At 43.7% G+C, this 24917-nt stretch overlaps 1 protein-coding gene across 1 annotated transcript in view; it reads right to left on the reverse strand.

Annotated features, from left to right (window-relative positions):
- syk (spleen tyrosine kinase) overlaps positions 1-24917 on the reverse strand; it is a 109177-nt gene that overhangs the window by 26379 nt on the left and 57881 nt on the right. The window contains 2 exon segments of the mRNA XM_065240645.2: positions 2428-2617; positions 7385-7594. Coding sequence (XP_065096717.1) covers positions 2428-2617; positions 7385-7594 — 400 coding nt within the window.

Genomic DNA, 24917 nt, shown 5'->3' on the forward strand with positions numbered 1-24917 from the left:
CTTAATTTTTTTGTTGAATCAACTCCTATTACACTGTTGAAAATTTGGTTTGAAAACAAATAATTCAGTACTTCTATCCATATACTGGGCTATACTGGGCAGACTGAAAAACAAATTAATGTATTGGAATGTATGTATTAAAATGATTAAAATCCAATTAGTGTAATATTATTATATTATCTGAGCCACATTATTTCCTTTTAATAAACAGTTCTTTCTGGTTTTCGAATCTAATTGCCTAAGAGCCATTTCCAGCCATGCCATTTTCTACCAGTATCAGTGCAGTTATCGCTTTACTGTTTTTATCATTCTGCCACTTACTGGTCATTTTAGAATTATTGAGAGGGGCTTGTTTAAACACTTGAGCCTTACGGTGCATTCACACGGGATGTAAGTGTTCCCATTCAATTTTAATGGGTGATGTAATGCTTTGCCAAACTGAATTGTGGATCTGTTTACCCGCGTCAGTGCCATTGCTAGCGGCAGAAGTTAAAAATTTCTCAACTTTCCAAGCGGCAACGCGCATGTCAGACAATCTTCTGCAAATAACCTAGGCAGAGCCAGCCAATTACGTTTATGGAAGACTGGAGCATAGGTTGCGGCCACTGTGATTTGCTGTTGGCCACGCTTCAGACAAGCCTTCGTCAAGCATTGTTTTACTTGTTAATATGTTTTATCATTATTTACAATGTAAACATACATAAAATAAGCCAACTAAAATGTGTAATAAATAAATATAAAAATTCTTAGACTCTAGAGACCACTGATTTAGTACAGGATGTCGCAATTTTTGTGTAATCCAAGCTGTGCCAAAGTCGCTGTAAAGTAGTACAGTTTCATAAATGAATAGATATTAAAAGGGCTGTCGCGACAGAGAATAAAAAGCAACGGGATGTCCATCTTTATTGTCTTACACTTTATACAAGTATAATAAATGCAAAATGACTTGTCAACGAACAACAGTTAAGTTAAACACGATGATCATATACCCGTTTTCCAGATTATTATGGAGATATCTGCTTTATTAACAGGTAAGTTTAAACGTTTTTGTTCGGTATATTTTACCCACATATATTTTTTACATATTTTTGACCAAAGGAAATGATATAGCCCAATGTAAGTTGTTATGTTAGCCTTAGCTTGTTCTGAAATGATGACTGGATATTTAAATGACTAAAAGTGTAGGAAATCTCTGAACTTCATTTAAATAATGATTAGTTTGTTTTCATACTACGTTTTTACTGCTATGTATTCATTTACATACTGTGAAAATGCCATATATATGCAATTCCTTCTGTATGGCATTTATTTTGTGCAGTTACAGGTGCACAAATACGGGCTCACTTTTACTTCAAGACACCGCATTGACCGAGGGTCCGTACATTTGCACTTAACAAGCCTAAACAATGTGTTTTAGATTAAATTTCTTTCGTTTTACAAATTAATATTTGGCTGTTCATGTCTTGTCTTAATACTTTAATCATAAAGGGAAAGACGTGTAACGTTAGCTTTTCTTGCGTTTTGCCTCATTGCTTCTACATTTACAAATAAATAAATAGCCCCACTGAATTTGTTTTTTAAACGGTCATATTTATTAAAAAAGCAACAATATATGTAAGATTAATAATATTAGATATTTACTTGGCACTACAATCATGATATATTAAGGCGGTAAAACTGCAATGCGCTACTGTAGTTAGCCACAAAAAATCACTGCCAGGGAAATTCCTTCTCCGGCACAGCGCTAGATCTATATTGCAATTTCGGGAATGCATAAACAGAAATATTAAAGAACAGAAATTCCAGGCTGTTCTCTGCACTGAAGCCAATATCTTTGCTGTATTCTTATTGTTTTATTTTTGTACACAATGAAAAAGTAGCCTACTATATCCTCACAGGTGTGAAATTGCTTACGTCAGAATTTGTCAAGTCATACAGTAAAATCTTGTCGTGTGTGACTGCGTCCGAATTATTTTCGCATAAACTCACTCGTGTCATGTACGAGAACTCACGACGTTCTGACTGTCAGAATTCGCACTGTGTACGCCCAGCTTAAAGGAAAGTGTAAAATAAAAAACTTAAATAAAAACTTAAAGTTTGACACAAATCCTGCATTTTTACAGTGTTGTTGTTGACTTAAGATTTTTTGTTCATGTCTTTCTGCTGTATGGTGAGTCTTTCTTAAGTCATGCAAAGTTTAATCTTTGCTTATGAAAATATGTTTTGGTTAATAACTAAGTTAGGGTCACAATCATTTAATGTTATTAAATATGTTACTGGTTTGTGTTATATTTAACCCCATGTTAGGTTATGTGCCACTCACCCCTAAATGTTGCAGAATAGGATTACATTTAAATAAAGTTTGGTGTACATCTTATTCATATTATCTGCTTATTTAAAACATAATTCCTGGGGAAGTTAATATACCTTGTAATAATTCTCCTCTTCTGTCAAGGCTTTAGAGAGTCCAAAGTCACTGATCTTGGCATAGTGCTGAGTAACTAAAAGAACGTTTCTGGCTGCCAGATCTCTGTGAACGAAGTTGTGCTCTTCCAAATACTTCATTCCCATTGAGACCTGATGAACCAGTTCAGCAATATTCTTCACGGATATGTGTCTTAGAGATAAACACAAAGTAAAAAAATTAGTATTTATTCTAATTAATCTTTTACATTTCAAAGATACTTCTTGTTTTATACCATATACATTCTACTTAAGATAAATAATAAAAATAATAATAATTTGTTACATTTATATAGTGCTTTTCTGCAGCACTCAAAGCGCTCTACATATGAAAGGGGATCTTCTCAACCACCACCAATGTGCAGCATCCACCTGGATGATGTGACAGCAGCCATATTGTGCCAGAATGCCCACCACACACCAGCTTATTAGTGGAGATAAGACAGAGTAATATAGCCAATTAGTATATATGGGGATGATTAGTAGGCCAGTGGGCAAGTTTTGGCCAGAATGCCAGGGCACACCTCTACTCCTTTTCGAATGACATCCTGGGAGGTTTAACGTCTCATCCGAAGGACGGTGCTTTTTGACAGTATAGTGTCCCCATCACTATACTAGGGTGTTAGGACCCACACAGACTACAGGGTGAGCACCCATTGCTGGTCTCACCAACACCTCTACCAGCAGCAACCTGGTTTTCCCAGGAGGTCTCCCATCCAAGTACTGACCAGGCTCAAACCCTACTTAGCTTCAGTGGGCAAGCTGTATTTGGCTACAGGGTGATGTGGCTGCTGGTTATTATACTAATTATATTATAAAATGTATTTATATTATATTATCTATTTAAAGATCTGATACTATCATAAATATCCTGTGGAATATTGTAGAATTATCATGACACAGAAAATCTCATGGGTTAGGTTTGGTTGGTTAGAATGGGGAGTTGTAACATCTCTGCTGTTAGATGCCTTATATACACTATTGTGGGGGCAATTGATTTATTCAGAATTTCTGACAAATATTTTGACAAAATAACTTTTTTAATTTGTAGACAATATATAAAGACACATATTTAAATAAATTATATAGTTTTGTTATTTAGTTTGCCACTTCACAGCTTAGGATAACTACTGTACTAAAGGTACCCTGGACTGCATGTGTCTTGTGGTGCGAAAACTGCCAGCAAAAAGGGGTGTCATGTTATTGCAGATGGACAATAACACAAGGATTTACAGCTTTTTCCAGGTATTACAAATCAGTTTGATATAGGCTATCTATTACTCGATTCAATTTTATTTCTAGAGCACTTTTTAAAAACTGCAATGGTTACTGTAAAAAGAGCTGTAATATAAAGTAACAAAAAATAAAATAAATACATACAAATATTAACTGTAGTTTATGTCACAGGTCGGAGAAGCGGACCGCCCCTGGCGCGGGTCACGCTCCTATTTCCACCTCGAGGAGGTCCCAAAACACCCCAATGACCAAACAGACAAGAATTAAAATTTAACAGCTTTTATTAAATATTAAAATGATAGGAAAGGGGGGGATAGATGTTAAAACAAAAATCAGTCCTTGGACCTTCGTAGCGGGGGGGGGGGGGGGGCACTAGGATGCCCTGGGTAAGTACTTCACAGGTATTGTACCCAGGTTCTCTCCTTCTGCAGGCTTTTAGCTGTGACACAGAGGATTACTTAGCAGACACTGGGACTTTTACTCTCACCTAGTTGGCTCGTGACGACATACAGGTAAGTACTTCACAGGTATTGTACCCAGGTTCTCTCCTTCTGCAGGCTTTTAGCTGTGACACAGAGGATTACTTAGCAGACACTGGGACTTTCACTCTCACCTAGTTGGCTCGTGACGACATACAGATAAGCACTCCACAGGTATTGAACTCAGGTTCTCTCCTTCTGCAGGCTCGGGCTCTCCCCTTCTACAGACTTCCAACGGTAAGTATCTCACAGGTATTGAATTCAGGCTCTCTCCTTCTGCAGGCTTTTAGCTGTAACACAGAGGATTACTTGGCAGACGCTGGGACTTTCACTGGTCACTCTGGTAGCTCGTGGCAATGTACAGGTAGGTTTTTCACCTAATGGACTCAGGCTCTCTCTTACTGTGGGCTTCAATACAGGGGTCACACACAGCATATACTGTAAGTTATTTCACCGGCCTTCACAGCCTCTCGTTCTCCCACGACGAATTGAGTGTAGGGGGCTACTGTCAACACAACACAGCATCACACTGCACTAATTTAAAGTGTACTCTCACAGCAAAGTCACAGACTCACCCACAACACTCCTCACACTTCTACGTGAAAAATAAGGTTGCAGCCCCGACTTCCTTGAACTGTCCTTGGGGCCGGTTGGCGTGGTACAGTGCAGACCAGTGTTGTAAAACGTCGCTGCTGCGGCCCCTCACTCCTCTCAGGATCATCACTTCCCGGCTCTCCCACCATTCTACTCCGTGGTAGGGCCGTTATCCTATTCACTGAAGGCTCACAATTCACGTTGGACAGGCAACTCCACAATGACACACTGTATCGAACACTGAGTACTCACAATGGTTAATGCTGTTCTCCTTTGTTTCCTTCCCCCTTAGAAATAGATTAAATCCTCTTCACCCAGGTGTAAATCCACTGCTACCGTTTCCTTCAGCAGCACTTACGGTAAGTCATTTTCTACAACACAACGAACACAGCAATGATGGATATAGAGCAATTTGTTTCCCAAAATCTTCAATGAATCGTATACTCAGCCTCTGGCTCCATCTCCTTCTTTGTTTCGTTTCCAGCAAAACATAAATTCCTACTGCTACCAGCGTGACTTTGCCCAGGTCTTCGCTCTGCAACATCGGAACGGTTCAACAGCACCACACGGCTGCCACAAACACCAACGATCCACTCCTTCCTTTCGTCTCTGGCGGCCCGCACTCTTTCCGCTCGCTTCAAAAGCGATCCCCGGATCATTGGCGCCTATGTACTCTTCGGAAGCCGTATGTGTTGTAATCCGCCCTTGGCGGAAAGGAGCTTTCCCCGAAGCAACTGCACTAGGCGGAACTGCATCTGTCCAAAGTCAACCGCCCTCACTTGTGTTTTTGCAGATCTATTTATGTGTCTCTTCTTACACACATCCTCCAATCCCCAGCCGCTACGTTTATTACGCACACCTGCGTTTAATCGGCCTTGATTTGCCTCGCGGCGTTTACCGGAAGTTCAGGTGTTTCCGCTCTTCCGTCCGGGTGGGAACACTTCCGGGCGGAACCAATCTTCACCAATTTTTGTTCCGCCCTATAAAGTCACTCTGTGACATCCTCCCCCGCCAATGCGTCCTAGTCCCTAGAACACGGGCTTTTTCTAATGACGGGCAAGGTTGGGTGGGGTTTGTAAAAAAATGGTCTTTGGCCATTTGGGAATTTTGGACGCTCAACCCGAGGTGGACTGCCGACTACGCCAAATCTGTCACAGGTCGGAGAAGCGGACCGACCCTGGCGCGGGTCACGCTCCTCCTATTTCCACCTCGAGGAGGTCCCAAAACACCGCAATGACCAAACAGACAAGAATTAAAATTTAACAGCTTTTATTAAATATTAAAATGATAGAAAAGGGGGGGGGATAGATGTTAAAACAAAAATCAGTCCTTGGACCTTCGTAGCGGGGGGGGGGGGGGCACTAGGATGCCCTGGGTAAGCACTTCACAGGTATTGTACCCAGATTCTCTCCTTCTGCAGGCTTTTAGCTGTGACACAGAGGAATACTTAGCAGACACTGGGACTATCACTCTCACCTAGTTGGCTCGTGACGACATACAGGTAAGTACTTCACAGGTATTGTACTCAGGTTCTCTCCTTCTGCAGGCTTTTAGCTGTGACACAGAGGATTACTTGGCAGACACTGGGACTTTCACTCTCACCTAGTTGGCTCGTGAAGACATACGATAAGTACTCCACAGGTATTGAACTCAGGTTCTCTCCTTCTTGAACTGTCCTTGGGGCCGGTTGGCGTGGTATAGTGCAGACCAGTGTTGTAAAATGTCGCTGCTGCGGCCCCTAACTCCTCTCAGGATCGTCACTTCCCGGCTCTCCCACCACTCTACTCCGTGGTAGGGCCGTTATCCTATTCACTGAAGGCTCACAATTTCCTTAAATGAATCGTATACTCAGCCTCTGGCTCCATCTCCTTCTTTGTTTCATTTCCAGCAAAACATAAATTCCTACTGCTACCAGCGTGACTTTGCCCAGGTCTTCGCTCTGCAACACCGGAACGGTTCAACAGCATCACACGGCTGCCACAAACACCAACGATACTCCTTCCTTTCGTCTCTGGCGGCCCGCACTCTTTCCGCTCGCTTCAAAAGCGATCCCCGGATCATCGGCGCCTACGGACTCTTCGGAAGGCGTAGGTGTTGTAATCCGCCCTTGGCGGAAAGGAGCTTTCCCCGAAGCAACTGCACTAGGCGGAACTGCATCTGTCCAAAGTCAACCGCCCTCACTTGTGTTTTTAGCAGATCTATTTATGTGTCTCTTCTTAAACACATCCTCCAATCCCCAGCCGCTACGTTTATTACGCACACCTGCGTTTAATCAGGCTTGATTTGCCTCGCGGCGTTTAACGGAAGTTCCAGTGTTTCCGCTCTTCCGTCCGGGTGGGAACACTTCCGGGCGGAACCAATCTTCACCAATTTTGGTTCCGCCCTATAAAGTCACTCTGTGACATTTACATGTAAGAGACAACTTATTCTACTAGAAAGATGTAACTTAATGAATTTTCTTTAAAAAAAAGAGCATTGTAATTTTGTCTTTGTGTTACCAATAATTTTAGTATCTATTAACATTTTTATTAAAGTATTAATGTATGGAAAGATGTGCATTTACATGAATATACTTTTAGCATCATGCCTAACACTCTTCAGCTGTGACTTACTTGTTCTTCTGCAGAAACTTATGCAGTGGCCCCAGCTCAGCAAGCTCCATGACCAGCATAAGGTTCTCCGCTTCACAAATGCCGATCATGCGTACGATATATGGATTATCCAGTTGCTGCATGACGCTGGCCTCTCGAAACATCTCCTCCTTTACTGCTGTGTTATTGTCGTCATTCTTCAGGATTTTTACAGCCACAACTTTTTGTGTCCTGAAACACAGATGGACCCCTATTAATGTTGTGTTGTCATTGCAGCAATGTTTTTAAACATATGTAATATAATATCAGTATGTGACAATAATAATTTGTTTTGAAGTTTGTTACGAAACATGTCATTTTTTAAGGATTGGATGAGAGTAACAAAAAAATTATGTTTTTATAACCTAAAGACGCTATGTGAAAGTTTGTAATAGAAAATAATATTTTTCATCTTGTCACTTTCTTGGTATAAAAAACACATAACACATTTTTACTGAAATTAGTCAAAAAAATTGATTTATTGCGTATTGCGTTTAACTCTTCATATATATATATATATATATATATATATATATATATATATATATATATATATATATATATATATATATATATATATATATATATATATATGTTCACACAGATGCTTGTCTGGCAATTTTACAGGTATTTTCTGGGACCAAAGGTATGTGTGAATGGGGTAATACAGTCACGTGTAATTTGAGAACAAGGGGTGATGTCACCAGCCGCTGTTGGAGAGATGCACAGTTTACAGGTTTCAGCTGATCAATGCATATGATGTGTTTATTCAGGTCATTGTCAGTCAAAACAAGGGCATAAGTAATTTGATTAAAGTTTTCTCCACTAATGAGAACATATAATAAATCATGATCGGCAATCTATTTTGATCTGCCCCAAACCAAGCAAGCAGTGTGCTCTGTCTGCTTCCATCACGTGCAGTAGCCCACAGAAACCAAGCATTTCCCATCATCCTCCTCAGTCCCACACCTGAACTGTGTTAATCATCATCCATACCTGCCAACAATTACCCTCATCAGCTCCTCCATATTAACTCTGCCTGTGTTCCCCTTCATTGTTGGTTATCGTCTACATTCATGTTATGTGTTATGTTATTTGCCTGTCATCCAGTTTCTCCTGTTTATTGTTTTATTAAAGTGCACATATTTCATTGCTAAAAAACGTCTCGGGTTACGAATGTAACCATTGTTCCCCGAGAAGGGAACGAGACGCTGCGTCGCCGAAGCTACGCTATGGGAACGCCCTCTGCGTGATTGCGTCTGAAGCACGTATGTCAAATCAGTCCAATGGTCAAGTGACACGTCATAGGCGGGTGACGTGGGAACCAGGAAGCTATAAAAAGAGCACCCAGCAAGCCAACTTCAGCTAAATTGTGCCGAAGCAAGGCGAGACAGGGATGCAGGGAGTATGGCAGGGAGACGCAGCGTCTCGTTCCCTTCTCGGGGAACAATGGTTACATTCGTAACCCGAGACGTTCCCCTTCGAGGGAACTCGAGCTGCGTCGCCGAAGCTACGCTATGGGAACGATGTACCAAAACACCATACTACCAAATGCCTGTCTGTGTGTAAAAACGCGCACAGCTTAAGACATGAGCACCTGGGCTCCAGGCGTAGCACCAACATCTAACTCGTAAAACCGAACGAATGTGAGCGGAGAGGACCAGCCTGCCGCATCACAGACATCCTGCATTGAAGCCCCTAGCCCCAAGGCCTTGGAGGCTGCCATACCCCGGGTAGAATGAGCCCTGACGGCGATAGGTGAAGGCCGTCCAGTGGTCTCATAAGCCAGAGAGATAGTCTCAACTATCCACTTACTGAGTGTCTGCTTGGTCGCCGGCAGGCCTTTCTTGGGCGAGCCAAAGCACACAAACAGTTGCTCAGACCTCCTCCACAAAGAAGATCTGTGAACATAGGCATCCAGTGCTCGCACTGGACACACCAAGTTAAGCTTTTCCTGATTCCTATCCCTAAATGGGGGAGGACAGAGGGCCTGAAGTACGACAGGTCGTGGCACATTAGTCGGTACCTTAGGCACATAGCTGGGCCTTGGGTACAAGAAAGCCTTAACCATCCCCGGTGCGAATTCAAGGCACGTAGGGGAAGCCGACAGGGCCTGAAGGTCACCCACTCTCCTCAGAGAAGTGACTGCCAACAGAAGTACTGTCTTAAGTGCCACAAACTTGACTGGAACGGTCTCAATGGGCTCAAACGGAGCCATGGACAGACCTTCCAGCACAACGGCCAGGTCCCAAGCTGGGACCCTGGGTCGGACTACAGGCCTCAGCCTCCGAGTGCCACGAAGGAAGCGAACCACCAGCGGGTCTCTCCCAAGGGATTGCCCGACCAAAGGAACATGGTAAGCCGAGATGGCCGCCACATACACCTTCAGTGTAGAAGGAGATAACCCTGCGGTGAACTTTTCCTGCAGAAACTCCAAGACTGTACCAATTGGGCAGTTCACAGGGTCATGCAGGTGTTTGCTGCACCAGGAAGTAAAGACTCTCCATTTAAAGGCATAAAGCTTCCTCGTGGAGGGAGCTCTGGAGTGAAGAATGGTCTCAGCAGCCTCAGCTGAGAGACCAGATTCTATGAGTCTGGCCCCCTCAGTGGCCAGACCCACAGTTTCCATAACTCTGGGCGGGGGTGAAGAATCGAGCCGCCCGCCAGAGAGAGGAGATCCCTCCTGACGGGTATTTCCCAAGGTGAGCCGTCGAGGAGGGACACCAGGTCCGAGAACCATATTCGGTTCGGCCAGAGTGGGGCAACCAACAACAAGCGGACGTTGTTGCGACGAACCCTTTCCAGAACTCCCGGGAGCAGAGCGATCGGGGGAAAAGCGTACAGCCGTAGCCTCGGCCATGGCTGAACCATGGCATCCAGACCCAGCGGTGCTGGATGTGTGAGAGAAAACCATAGCGGACAGTGTGTCGTCTCTCTGGACGCAAACAGATCCACTTCCGCCTGGTAAAATCTCGTCCAGATGGACTCCACCACCTGAGGGTGGAGCCTCCACTCCCCGGGCCTCAGCCCCTGTCTCGACAGGACGTCTGCTCCCTGATTCAGACACCCGGGAATGTACACTGCTCTGAGGGACAGCAACTTCCCCTGTGTCCACAGAAGGATATGCCGCGCCAATTTGTACAAAGGGCGTGAACGCAAACCCCCCTGGTGGTTGATGTACGCGACTACCGACGTGTTGTCTGTCCGGACTAACACGTGATGGCCCCGCAGGTGAGGGATGAAACATCTCAGGGCGTAGAACACTGCCATCATCTCTAGGCAATTTATGTGCCAGCTGAGCTGTCTGGCCCCCCATAATCCATGAGCCAGATGGCTCCCCATAGTTGCTCCCCAGCCTGTGAGGGAAGCATCCGTTGTCAGCGTAACTCGACGGAACTGAGCCCCCAACATCAGTCCTTGGGAGAGAAACCATGGTCTCTTCCAAAGATCTAAGGCACGAAGACATCTGCGCGTGACCTTGATCAGACGGAACGGGTTGCCCCTCGGGGAAAACCCTTTGGTTTTGAGCCACCACTGTAGCGGTCTCATGTGAAGCAGCCCAAGGGGTATCACATTGGACGCTGCTGCCATGAGCCCCAACAACCTCTGAAATTGTTTTACAGTGTGTGACTGGCCTAACTTCACTCTGCCTACAGCCAAAAGAATGGATTCCACACGAGCAGGGGACAGATGTGCCTGCATTGTCGTTGAATCCCATATAACGCCAAGAAAAGCTGTCCTCTGTACTGGAGAGAGCATGCTTTTCTTTGCATTTAGCCTTAACCCCAGTTCTCTCATGTGGGTCAGCACAGCATCTCGATGCTGCGCTGCCATACTCTCTGATTGGGCTAAAATTAGCCAATCGTCTATGTAGTTTAAGACACGGATGCCCCGGAGTCGTAATGGAGCCAGCGCTGCATCCATGCACTTTGTAAATGTACGGGGTGACAGAGATAGACCGAAAGGGAGAACCCGATATTGGTAAGCCACGCCCCCGAAGGCGAACCTCAGGAATCTCCTGTGTTGCGGGAGGATAGATATGTGAAAATACGCGTCTTTTAGATCTATCGTCACAAACCAGTCCTCGGATCTGATTTGTGTGACGATCTGCTTTATAGTTAACATCTTGAACTTTAGTTTTGCAACAGACCGGTTCAGATGACGTAGATCTAAAATCGGACGTAACCCCCCGTCTTTCTTTGGAACTATGAAATAGCGGCTGTAAAACCCTGACTCCCTGTTGTGAGGAGGAACACATTCTATGGCTTCCTTGCACAAGAGAGTTTCTACTTCTTGTTCCATTATTAGAGCCTGCCCAGCACCCACTATGGTAGATAACACGCCGTTGAATTGGGGTGGCTGGTTGCAAAACTGAATTTTGTAGCCCTTTTCTATTATTTGCAGAACCCACTGAGACACGTTTGGCAGGAGTTTCCACGCTGCCAAATTTTCTATAAGGGGGACCAGCCTCTCGAGACTGGCTTTTTGTGTACTGCTTAAACTTTTCCCGGTGCCCTGAACCAAACTGGCAGGGTTCAACCTGGGTGATATTAATGTCTCCCTCCTCGGATAGAGGTGTTGCGTGCCCCGCGCACGAGTCACACAAGAATATGAAGCCGCTGTGCCCCGAAACACACACCGCGGCGGGGTTAACACACTGGCATCCCGAGGGCATCGAGGAGAGACGGGCACCGTGTTGTGAGGTGACTGCCGGCTCTCCCCGATTGGGGGCTGCCCTCGGAAACATGACACTACGTCCCTCAGGACTTCTTTTTAGCCGACGCCTTCCTCGCCATAATAACAGCCCTCAGGTCTGTTTTCTGTTTAGAAGATGTCTGAGTACGACCGCCCGAACCCCAGTTCTTTTGAGGGGGACCACGAGTGGCAACACTACGCTTCTGCGATGCTCTATACGATGGCTGCTCCCGCCCAGCAGCCCTAGAATCAAGAGCACGGCGGGGGAGATAGCGTTCGAACGCCGCCGACTGCTTACGAGCCTCCGTAAATCTCTCGACGACAGTATTAACGGCATCGCCGAAAAGACCGGAGGGCGCAACGGGCGCGTCTAAGAGGAAAGCCCTATCTGAGGATTTAAGCTCAGACAGATTAAGCCATAAATGGCGTTCCGTGGCTACGAGAGCTCCCATCGATCTACCCACGGCTTTCGCAGTTTCTTTAATCGCCCTGAGTGACACATCAGTGACTCGACGAAGCTCTTTAAATAAATCAGACGTACCCCCCGCCTCGGCATCTAAATCTTTAAGCAGTTCTGCTTGGTACGCCTGTAAGACAGCTAAGGTATGCAGTGAAGCCCCAGCCTGCCCTGCAGACTTATAAGCTTTACCCACTAAAGATGAGGTTAACCTAACCGGTTTCGTGGGAAGCGAAGGCGATTTTAATGATGACGCCGCAGCGGGGGAGAGATAGCTCGCAAGCGTCTGCTCCACCCGGGGCATCGTTAAATATCCGTGCTCACCCATCCCCACAATGTTGGAATACATGGTGGCGTGAGGGGTATGAACACGGGCTGAATACGGAGCTTTCCATGATCTCGACAGCTCGCTGTGGAGATCAGGAAAGAAAGGCATGTTGCGCCGCGAAGGTTGAGGTTTCTGTTTTAAAAAGCGCTCATCTAACATACTCTGAGGACGCGCGCTCTGAGTCTCCGCCGGCCAGTCTAATTTTAAGCGAGCCACGGCATTAGTAACAACCTCCATCAAATCATCGAACGCGGGGGACGAATGAGAAGGCTCCTCAGCGTCCACCACGTCGACAGACATAATATCGACTTCCTCGGACGAAACCGCAGCGCGTGCTTCCGAATCCAGAGACGGGGCACTAGATCCCGCGGGTGAAGGCTGAGAAAGGGGGAGACCCGTCTCAAGCTCGTCCGCGAGATCTAGTTGTGATCCCCACGATCGCAGCTTCCGCTCTGCCTCGGCAGCAGCGGGGCCAGAACCGTGGGGAACACGCGGCTCCCCACCCTCCTCGAAGAGTGCGAGCCGCGAGCGCAACGTACGGAGCGGCATCCTATCACAATGTGCACAACCACCCCTCTCAAGAGATGATCGTGCGTGTTGTGCCCCGAGGCACATAACACAGAGATGATGCGAGTCCTCGCTCGTAATGAAACGAGGACACGGGGAAGCACACTCCTTAAAACTTTGTTTGGACTTAGACATGATAATGACACACACTCGCTTGCTGAGGCACAAAGAGCTGAAGTTGGCTTGCTGGGTGCTCTTTTTATAGCTTCCTGGTTCCCACGTCACCCGCCTATGACGTGTCACTTGACCATTGGACTGATTTGACATACGTGCTTCAGACGCAATCACGCAGAGGGCGTTCCCATAGCGTAGCTTCGGCGACGCAGCTCGAGTTCCCTCGAAGGGGAACAACATTATTTTGTGTATTTGTTATAATACAGTGTGTTTGCGTGGTTTCTGGTTTAAAAACACATTATTTTCCTCATACTGTACAGTTTTGTAGTTCCAGATATACTGCCTTCCTCAAACGCGTTGATTTTGTACCAAATCAGTGTCCCTGATTGGCTAGCTAATCAGTACATTGTGTTTGGCCTGAATACGGACTACCGGCACATCCTGGAACTTGACTGTAAATTTCGTCACCGCCCCTTTTTGGGGGAAAACAAACTAGGCTTCTCATTGACTTCCATACAAAATAGCGGAACAAAGCTACGTTCGTACACAGCCGGCAGGCGTAAAAAACTTTTAAAAAATCACACAAATTAAACATGTCGAGTAATTATCTGTCCACCCTGCCTACCATAGAGCACGAAAGATACATTAACTCTTTTAATTTGGTCAATATAAAAACATGTCATTCTCACAGCTTCAAATTTGTGTAACAACGCTATCCAGTGATTGCTGTAAAATCACTGAGCCAGTTAGTTGTATGGCTGGACGAAAAAGTGCTATTATAGTCCAGGCAAAATAGCGTTTTACGACAGACTAATTGTAAAAGAATTTTTTTCAGCATAGCTCATATCTATGAGGTGTCCAGAACAACATACTAAAAGTCCTAAGAAATCCTAGTTGAGGAAATATGTTAATTTCTCCTCAATCCGAAATGTGTGCCAATAAGGCCAGACTACAATACACCCCATTGGGGCTATTTTTTTCCTTTACTCCTATCAAAATGAAACTTTACACAATGAAAGTACCCATGAAAAGTAATTTTATTTGTATTACAAGTTGCTTTGAAAATTAAATTTAATATGCAAATGAGCTTTACACTAATCGAATATGCCCAAAATACACCCAAAAGTAACTTTTTAGCATTACAATTTCTTTTGAAATGAATTTGAATATCCACATGAGCTTTAAACTTATTTAATATGTCCTAATTTGCATAGGCAGAAACATCATTCATATGTATGATAAATATATCGGCCCAGTGTTCATCCAATCATCCTGCTGCTGGCCTCTAACCTGAAAACTGCCTGGCTTGGTAGTTCCTGCCAGCTGTATAACCCCCACCGGTATAATCTTCAGGGTCACGGAGGAACACAAGCCTCCCCACCACGACAAGGTAGCAACAGAAGGGGAGGCCTTTTTTGTGTTTTTGTTTTTTGGTGATTTTGTTTTTACATCTTTTTTTTTTAAATCCAGCCTGGATCCTTGACCCCTTCTCTGTGGCTCTTGGTTCCCGGCACCTCCTATATCAGTTCCTGGTTTGTTCTTTGCTTAGTTCTTCCCCTCTGGGTCATATTCATCTGATAAATCAGGCAACTGAGTTTGTACAGCTATTACCACAACATTCTCCACAAATGGTAGTGCAAGGGAGTCCATGTTTTTTTGCATTTGCATCTCTTTGTGCTGCAGTCTTTCTTGCAACTACAGTGGACGTAACTATCAACTACAAAGTGCAGCAGTAAGTAAACATGATTTTAAATGGTATGGATCAATCTTTCTGCGTATGTAATGATTGAGCTGAAGTTTAGAGCTGCTGTGTGCATCATGCCATCAAGAACTGAAGCCCGGAAAATGCCCCTATAAATTATAATGTGGTTATAATGTAACGCTATAGCCTATAATGTAAGTGAGCATCTTATTTATGTATTTATTTATTTTTTCAATTCAATTTTATTTATATAGCGCTTTTCACAATTTGGTACCTTTTAGACCTATGCGTATGTGTTTAGACATAGCAGTGATTAACAATCAACAAGCTGGTCCTCCCAGCCTGGCAAAAAGTGACCTGGTGTTGGCTCGTTACGCTGCTTGGCTGATCAGTCATTATTGGCATTAATCTCCCATCCAAAATATGGCACCCCAAGGTTTTGGGTCCATAAGTTCATTTCCCCTTTCCACTTCATAATTTGGTAAAAGACTTGAAGACTATGGAACTTTGCAGCTGCTGACGTTGGAGAGAGAGATTGAGGTTCCACTGGAGATGAGTTCTGAGTTACTTTAATAAAGAATTGCCTGTATCTAAGCATGTCCAGTGATTCATCCTATATGCCCCATACAGTGATACTAGAGCTTTTTCACCTGCAATGATGATGCCTTTTCCCACATTTTCCTGTGACTGGCTGAACACCTTAGATTGTTTGAGAAAGCTAGTGTCATTCTTTACTTTTTTCAGTGCCATCCCTTTCCTATGCCAAATAGACGAGATGTAGAATTACAGCCTCAAAATGATTGGGGTTGGATTGTTTGAAGAGCTCGACGTGTCATCTTGAATGGAAAAAGTCTGAAGTCATTTAGTTGCTTTTAAATAAATATCTATAATACGGTAGTGTTTTCGTTCCCTGATTAAAATGTAAGTATGGAAAACAATCAATTACACGTTCTTAATAAAATGTCATTTAAATTCTGAAACATAAGAGGATTTTATATAAACTGTTTCAGCACTGACCCATAATAGTGCCCCAACAAAATAAATGGCCAATTGCACTGCATTGTAATGAATGTATTTTGCAATGCAATTCTTTTACCCATATCAATGCTGCAAGGAAACCTCAGGTACATTTATGCTGTTATACTAGTGACCTTAAGAAAAAAGGTATCAGTCTTTCTTGTGTTTTGTTACTGCATTTACTGTGTTGATCTATTTTCTAACTTAACATGCATTTAAATTGTACAGATTTTGCTAGTGCTGCAATTCAGATTGCTTTAGTGAGGCAATTTTATCAGATAAATATAACCCAGAGGGGAAGAACCAAGTAAAGAACAAACCAGGAAATGATATGGGGGTGCCCGAACCAAAAGCCACAGAGAAGGGGTTGAGGATCCAGGCTGGATAAAAAACAAAAAAATTTCAAAAAAAAAACACACAAAAAAAACACAACCCTCCCCTTCTGTTCAAGCTTGTGTTCCTCCGTGACCATGAAGATTATACCGGCGGGGGTTATACAGCTGGCAGGAACTACCAAGCCAGGCAGTTTTCAGGTTAGAGGCCAGTCTAAAAGCAGCAGGATGATTGGATGAACATTGGGCCGATATATTTATCATACATATGAATGATGTTTCTGCCTATGCAAATTAGGACATATGTAGGACAAGTGTAAAGCTCATATGGATATTCAAATTCATTTCAAAAGAAACTTGTAATACCAAAAAGTTACTTTTGGGTGTATTTTGGGCATATTCGAGTAGTGTATAGCTCATTTGCATATTAAATTTAATTTTTAAAGCAACTTGTAATACAAAAAAAATTACTTTTCATGGGTACTTTCATTGTGTAAAGTTTCATTTTGATAGGAGTAAAGGAAAAAAATAGCCCCATTGGGGTGTATTGTAGTCTGGCCTTATTGGCACACATTTCGGATTGATGAGAAATTAACATATTTCCTCAACTAGGATTTCTTAGGACTTTTAGTATGTTGTTCTGGACACCTCATAGAAATGATCTATGCTGAAAAAAATTCTTTTACAATTACTTCTATTTTTTGCTCCAAAATGAGTTAGTTTGCCTGGACTATTACTCAACATGTTTAATCTGAGTGATTTCTTAAGTTATTTATGCCTGCCGGTTGTGTATGAACGTTGCTTTGTTCACTATTTTGTATGGAAGTCAATGGGGAGTCTAGTTTGTTTTCCCCCAAAAGTGGGCATGAACCTGTTCAGAAATATTCTATGACGTTGTGCCGGTTGTGTGTATACCTCTGACGTCAGCCGGAAATGTGACGCTTCTTACCATGTTTGAAAGATTCGGTCACAATTAAATGCTGACAGGAGTTAATTTACAGGCTGTTAAAGCGGGAGGAATTATGATAATTTGGGTCTTGTCTATGACAACAGGTCTAAGAAAAAACTGTTGCCTACAATCATGTGTTAGTTGTAGTCCAAGAGAAGATATTTACTTTGGGGTATGTACCTTTTGCATATCATTAACGTGTACTAATACACACTTACACACCAAAGGAAACGTAAAATCGTGACCATAGTTGCTCTTTAAGATTAAAGTTTATCATCATTTATATTACTCCTTGGCTCCTCGTCTTCATCTGGTCACATAACGTGATACATATTCACAGAATTACAGTTTTAAAAATATCTGTTTTGACCAGAATTTACATATATATTCTGTTATGTCTTAAGTGAATGTTTGGTTAACTGTTTGTGAAGAAATATCTGATACATAAAATTATATTAGATTCTTGCATTACAGTAGATCTTAAAGCTGTCTGTCTCAATGTCAATTGTGTCAATCAAAAGAAAGAAAAGGGTAACATACATATTTCCCATATATTTAGTTTTTTGACTTTGTGTGTGCCAATTCAATGGGTTTTACCAGTATTCTAAGGTACGGATGCATTGATTTTGTACCTTTGAAAATCTCAAAATTGACTTGGTTGACTCTTGCCCGAAAATAGTCCCCTTAGTAACTTTCAATGACCCGGAGATCAGCTGAATGGATTCCAAAACGGTAAGAATCAAATGTTTAACTTTAGGGGAGCTGGAAAATTAGCATATTTAAAAAAGCATATTTAAAAAATATCTAAAACAAAAAGTGTTTTAGTTTTTAGTTTCAATCATCCAATAATACTAATTAAAATTGATGAAATAATATTTTATTACATTTGGAGACCGATTCACCTCAAATTAAATGAAAACAGTAAAATAATGGGTTATAAGCCATTAATTAATTAAACGTTTTGTTAGTTTTTTCTTTTGTGTGAGAAAACAAGTTTTGATATGCTTGGCTCACACTACAGGATTATTGGGCCAAATTTACGGTGATTTTTCCCTCCCGAGAATCCGAGAGAAAATCGGGCCATGGACCTCGATCGGCTCCGAATTCCGGCCCAGATTATCCTGTAATGTGAGACGTTTGAAAATCTACATTTACACCTTCCGATATGCTCTCATGCAAATTGATGCTGTCCCAATATTTTCAAACATGTTTGATATTTAGGATTGTAAATTGGGATTGTAAACCAACTACAGCACTTAAACAAATTGACTCAACAACATACATACTCCAACTCATGGCTTGATCTTGAGCAATATCTGTGCTCCCCAAACTCAATCGCAGACCTCCCCTTTTTACCACAGTCAATCAAAAAACTAGCGTTTTATAATAGCATTACAATATCAACAACTCTGGCAGCCTGGTGGAAAACCAATAAAATTACAAAATCACTATTAGCACCATGTAAATACACCCCAATTTGGCACAACGCTTAGGTTACTCACGTAACCCCGGTTCCCTGAAATAACCGGAACGAGCATTGCGTCAGTTGCTGACGCTATGGGGGAAACTCCTGTTTACTCCGCGATTGAAGCCTATTGGTTAACGTCTGTAAAATTTACAGACCTATGGTATTTGAGCCCACGAAAAGGGCGGGACTATGCCCTATAATAGTCCAGAAACGAGCGCCAAAACTCGTTTGCAATCGACTGAAGCGCGTAGCCAAATGAAGCTCGCTGTGTAGGGTTTGTAGCACGGCCAGCTACGCAATGCTCGTTCCCGTTATTTCAGGGAACTGGGGTTACGTGAGTAACCAAAGTGTTCCCTTTCAATACGGTTCACTTCACAATGCGTCAGTTGCTGACGCTATGGGGGAACGTAATCCCATCACGCCGTGCATACACAACGGACTGAAGTGCCTTACCGGAGAGACACTGCATATGGCCCACACTGTCCTGCAGAGTTTTGTTCCAACCTGAGCTGAGCGCACCGCGGTGTACACATAGAACGCATGAGCGTGCATGATTTAGCCGAGAGAACCTGCGCTCGTAGGGCAGGGACGTCTAAGCTGTACAATCTGACAAACGTAGATGGCGAAGACCAGCCGGCCGCGTTGCAGATATCAAAAATAGATACCCCTTTAGACCAAGTCCATGATGAAGCCAAACTCGTGCAGAGTGGGTTCTAACATATAGGACATAGCTCATTGAGGGGGCGTGAACCAGTGCCATGGCTTCAATGATCCATCTAAATAGCCACTGTTAGCAACAGGCATACTTAGTGAGTAATCTGCGAAGCTCACGAACGGCCGATCTGACTTTAATATGCCGCAGAACGGTTCGTAGCATGGGATATACAGATACCACAATAGTGTGAACCCAGGTGAGCCTTGAGCGCATCGGGGATACATATAGGTAATATTATAGTGCACAGGTCGGTGAGCTTTCCAAGCGCGCTGTAAATGTGTACTCACAATAAATTGCGCGGGCACAGGTGAACACTTGAGTACATTGTGAATGTATATAGATGAATAGTTATAGTGCACAGGCCGGCAAGATTCTTGAGCGCTGCATGTGTCCTGATAATAAATTGTGCGCACACAGGTGAACCCCACAGTGCACCGTGAATGCATATAGACAAATCAGTGCACAGAATGCGTACAGATATGATTGATGAACGTAACGGTGGGTACCCAACGCACCGTGAACGTACACAGATGAACAACAATAGTGTGCATGTGTCACAAATGAATAACACAGCCGTGTATACAGGTGAGCTTATCCAAGCGCACCTTTAGTGTATACCGAAATCTTATAGCGTGGATAGGTGAGCTTCTCTAAGCGCACAGTGGACGCATATAGTATATCATGCATACAGGTGAGCTTATGGGCGCACCTTTAATGCAACAAAACTGTAGTAGCGCGCAAGGCAGGGATGTCGAAGCTGTAAAATTGACAACGTGGACGGCAAGGACCAGCCGGCCATGTCACAAGTAAAAAATGAAAAACCTCTAAGACTTTACCCTAGGTAAAGCTAATCCAAACATGGAGTAGGTTTAACCACGAGTAAGCATTATTTGTTAAGGGAGGTGACAACTTCAACGATCCATAGATAACCTGTGTTGATAGGTGCGCTAGTGAGAGATCTGCGAAGCAGACAAACAGCTGATCATCTGATGTATGTCAGACGTAACTGTCATTCAGGACCTTGGACAGTTCCAGAGCGCTGCGCCTCGGGCACCGTCCGCATCTGAGAAATGACAGGCTTGTGATTTAAATAGAGGATTTAAATAGAGGAGAAAAGTGTTCTACACCACAATTTGCGGGGTATGTAGACTTTTCGCCGGACAGGGACAGACCAAACTTTGCATAAGGACGCCTCGTGAAAGGGGTCCTAGCTGCTCGTGTTATCGTGTCATAAAGTAGTCTGCACCGTGGTGGTTAAAGCATGAGATGCGTATCACTCTGATTGAACATAGCTTATAAAGGCGATGCAGTGAGCTTATAAAACAGATGACTCGTCAGCTTGTACAGGTGGCGAGATCTCAGCCTGGCTCGGTGAAAATGAAACCACCGTAGTTTGCGCGACTGCATTAATCACGGATCACCCTCTTAAATGAACTGCATGTACAGTATGAGACAAACGAGCATTCCACGCGCCGAAGGCTGATTGCCATCGCAAGGCGTGCCCAACCCACAGCAGATGCTGGGTGAGCTCGTATCGATAGCACTTCATGCAGCCGAGTGTAACATAAAGCATAAGCGTCCGGCCGCAGCTCGGGGCGGGACCTTTGCTTAGTCAAACTGATGTGGTCTTATGAAGAGAATGCCACGATATTCAGCTTTAGTGGGACTCGTTAGGGAGGGTACGTGAGCCGGCCTTAAAAGAGATGCCGCGCGTCTGACTGTGAGCGCGCTTTGGTGTTAAGCTCGCTTCCGAGCATCACAAAACAAAACTCATTGTGGCGGGTAGCAAACTCACTTGGAGGTCGATATTACCCTTAATTTCTCCAAATATTGGAGCGGAGGTGTGAGCGTCTTCGAATCCACTGATATAAATCAGCCATCTGGCTGAAAAACGTCATAAACCGCTTGGCTGTAAGCCTTTTGAGTGGCCGTCCGGAGAGGGCGCGATTCGAAACGCTTGGAGCCGTGAAAAGGTATGAGGCTGTCGTCTCTCTGGGAAGAGAAAATAACAGCCGTAAAACCGTGCTCTCTTGCACTGTCAGTACCGTAGCGGAAAACTAAAGGTTAAAACTAAAGGAAAACTAAGGTGCGAATTTCAGCAAGAAAGGGTCTGAATTATTGTTTAGAATCCAGCCCGGTGTCCCCACAAACGTGGGTTTGATGGCGAGCGTCGATACAATTAAAGACGGCGGGCCGTGTGTACGTATATTGACCGCTTGCCGGTAAGGCAAAAAAGTGTTTAGAGACACCGTATAGCCGTGGGGTGTCAATTCACACTAAGGTATAGTAAGCACAGGAATCGCTCTTAGAGAGGAATTCAATACCGTTCGCCACTACAGTGAGGTCGCATAACCGACAATATTATATGTGAATGTTTCTGGATAAACAGACCACATAAAAATATATCAGGGCAGTCCAGCCGAGGCGCGACTTAACCCTTTTTTTTCAGACAGTAGGCCGTGTAGCCCGTGTGTGCTTATCTATGCGTCTATCTTAGTCTCACGGCTAGCCGTGTGCTCAACAGGGGGAGCAGGTAACAGATAGAAAAACCGTGCATATGAGACCGGTTTCGGCGTGGGAGGACCCAGGCCGGCGAACCCTCGGTGGAAATTCATAGGAGCGTGTCAGCTCACCGAGTGGCTGTGTTATGACAGAGAACAGGGGCCGGACCTGCCCGTGTTTGCTTGTCCTATGCATCTAGCTTAGTTCCACGGCTCCGCCGCTTGTTCATCTCAACGAGAGAGGAACAGCAGAGGGGAGCATGAAACACAGATAGAACAGCCATGCATCAAAGAGATTTCGCCGCTGAGTGAATGAGGACCAAGGGACTCTGTGAGTCTGTGAGCAGGAATGGTTGTGTTGTGACAGAACACATGGGGGAGATGTAACGTAGATAGAACAACCGTGCATGAGAGCGGTCTCGCTTTGGAGGTGCCAGACAGGCGACGCGCTCGGAGAACATTCATATGGGCAGAGAGGCTCACCCGAGCCGCTGTGCCGGATGCTATTACAACAGCGCCTGCTCTTTTAGCTTATAGCTTTATATTAAAATATTGATCTTACCGGACGGCCGCAGGGGAGACCTCGTATGTGTCCGCTGCACAGGGCTCTTACCACGGAAAGTGAAGGCTATCTTCGGTTCTCAGCTGGAAAGCGGCAGAGGAAGACGCTAGGCGTGTATTCCGCTGCAGGGCTTGCGTCGACAGCGAGTAAGGCTTCTTCTTCTTCGGAGCAGCTAGAGGTTCGTGCTGAAGGAGAATTCGAATGAGTTTTGGCGCTCGTTTCTGGACTATTATAGGGCATAGTCCCGCCCTTTTCACGGGCTCGGACGCCATAGGTCTGTAAATTTTACAGACGTTAACCAATAGGCTTCAATCGCGGAGTAAACAGGAGTTTCCCCCATAGCGTCAGCAACTGACGCAATGCGAAGTGAACCGTATTGAAAGGGAACCCTGACTTCCGTCTTCACAATGAACCGATCCACTTTCCTAAATGGCAGCAAAAGGGCATCACCCATCTCCACCACGTATTTGAAAACCACAAATTTTGTCTCTATCTGTCTGTCTGTCTGTCTATCTATTTCTGTTTATGTCTGTCTGTGTGTCTGTATATGTGTAAACTGAGATGGCAGGCCAGAGCTCTACATTTTTGTGATGAAATATGCAATTTCTGAATGCATAAATTTTCAGTCATAAAAACACCTGCAAGGCCTGAAAGCAAAAGTAACTAAAAAGTAACGTAAGCATTACTTTCCATGAAAAGTAACTAAGTAATGCAATTAGTTACTTTTTTTGGGAGTAACTTAATATTGTAATGCATTTCTTTTAAAAGTAACTTTCCCCAACCGCGAAACAAGTTGCTGTACCGGTAGACACGGTTTAGGAAGTCAGGGTTTTATTCTACTTTTATTTTGCCACGGCTGCAGCTCATATTACCACCCTGGCAGACAGACTATTTCAAAACGTGAAATTAATTTCTTGCTTGATTCACATTGTTCAATCTTTTATAAATACTTTTTCTAAAATATCCTAAAAACAATAGAACATGATGATGATCACATCATGCACCTGCAGCTCTTCTGGGTATACACGAAATATGTTTCACTTAAATAATTAGCATATTAACAAAACTAATTTAAATGATATAATGATTTTCAGTTCTTTTTTGTGACACGCTTCACATATGCACAGAAACCGATGCGGCCGCCTGCAGAAAGCGCATCAGTTTTAAATATTATTTTACAGAAGCACAAAGTTTTTATCTGTATAACCATAAATAGCCATCATGCGTGGATTGCTGTTCACCAGCATGTATGCACTTCTTACATTAAGTTATTACGCCTAGTTGTTCAAAATATAAATGATCCGCTGGAACCTCACTCAAGTGCAGCGCTGATTGCTGAAACACCACTCACCTGAAAATCTGATGCGCCTCATATCGACACTTTCAACGTTTCACATTAAAGGTGCTCTCCGTAAGTTGAGAAATTTCTAACCGTTACTGACACCAGTGGCCGTTATAGAAACTGCAGCCAGTCTCATGCTCGTTCTCGGTGGGCACACTCGTACGAGCACGACCACAACAACCAGAGTTGCCGTAGCAACCACAGACAGCTCATTGAGATTCACCAGCATGTTTACAAATGTAAGAAAAGTTACAGTACTGTAAGGTCATTGTTTGACAGACCATATTTTAGCAAAATGTTGCAGTGCTACTTTATATTTTCAACAGAAGTCTACTTCTAAAAGTTTTGTAACACGACACTGTAAAACACACTCCTGACACTCACAATCTTAATGCACTCGTGCTCTGAATAAAGATAATTCATATAAGAAAGTAACTTTTGAAACGGTCCTGTGCTACATGCTATCGTTAGCATTACACCACAAAATAAATGCTATCGTTAGCATTACACCACAAAAACAATAACATAATATATTACAGATGCCCTGTAACTATGTCTTACATTTGCAGTAAAAAGGAAACCTGCTCAAGGTCTGTTTTCATACCCAGCGCTGACCGGAGCTCCCTCCAAGAATCAAATGCACTATTTTGGCCGCACTAGATAAGGATTTTTTTTAAACTTACGAGGAGTTTCCGTGAGTTTCTGTATTGTGCTGGAAGTTGGTAGCTTCTTTCCGTCTACAGAGTCCATTTGAAACATTATAGCG

This window comes from Paramisgurnus dabryanus, chromosome 10, assembly GCF_030506205.2.
Source record: "Paramisgurnus dabryanus chromosome 10, PD_genome_1.1, whole genome shotgun sequence".
Taxonomy (NCBI): Eukaryota; Metazoa; Chordata; class Actinopteri; order Cypriniformes; family Cobitidae; genus Paramisgurnus; species Paramisgurnus dabryanus.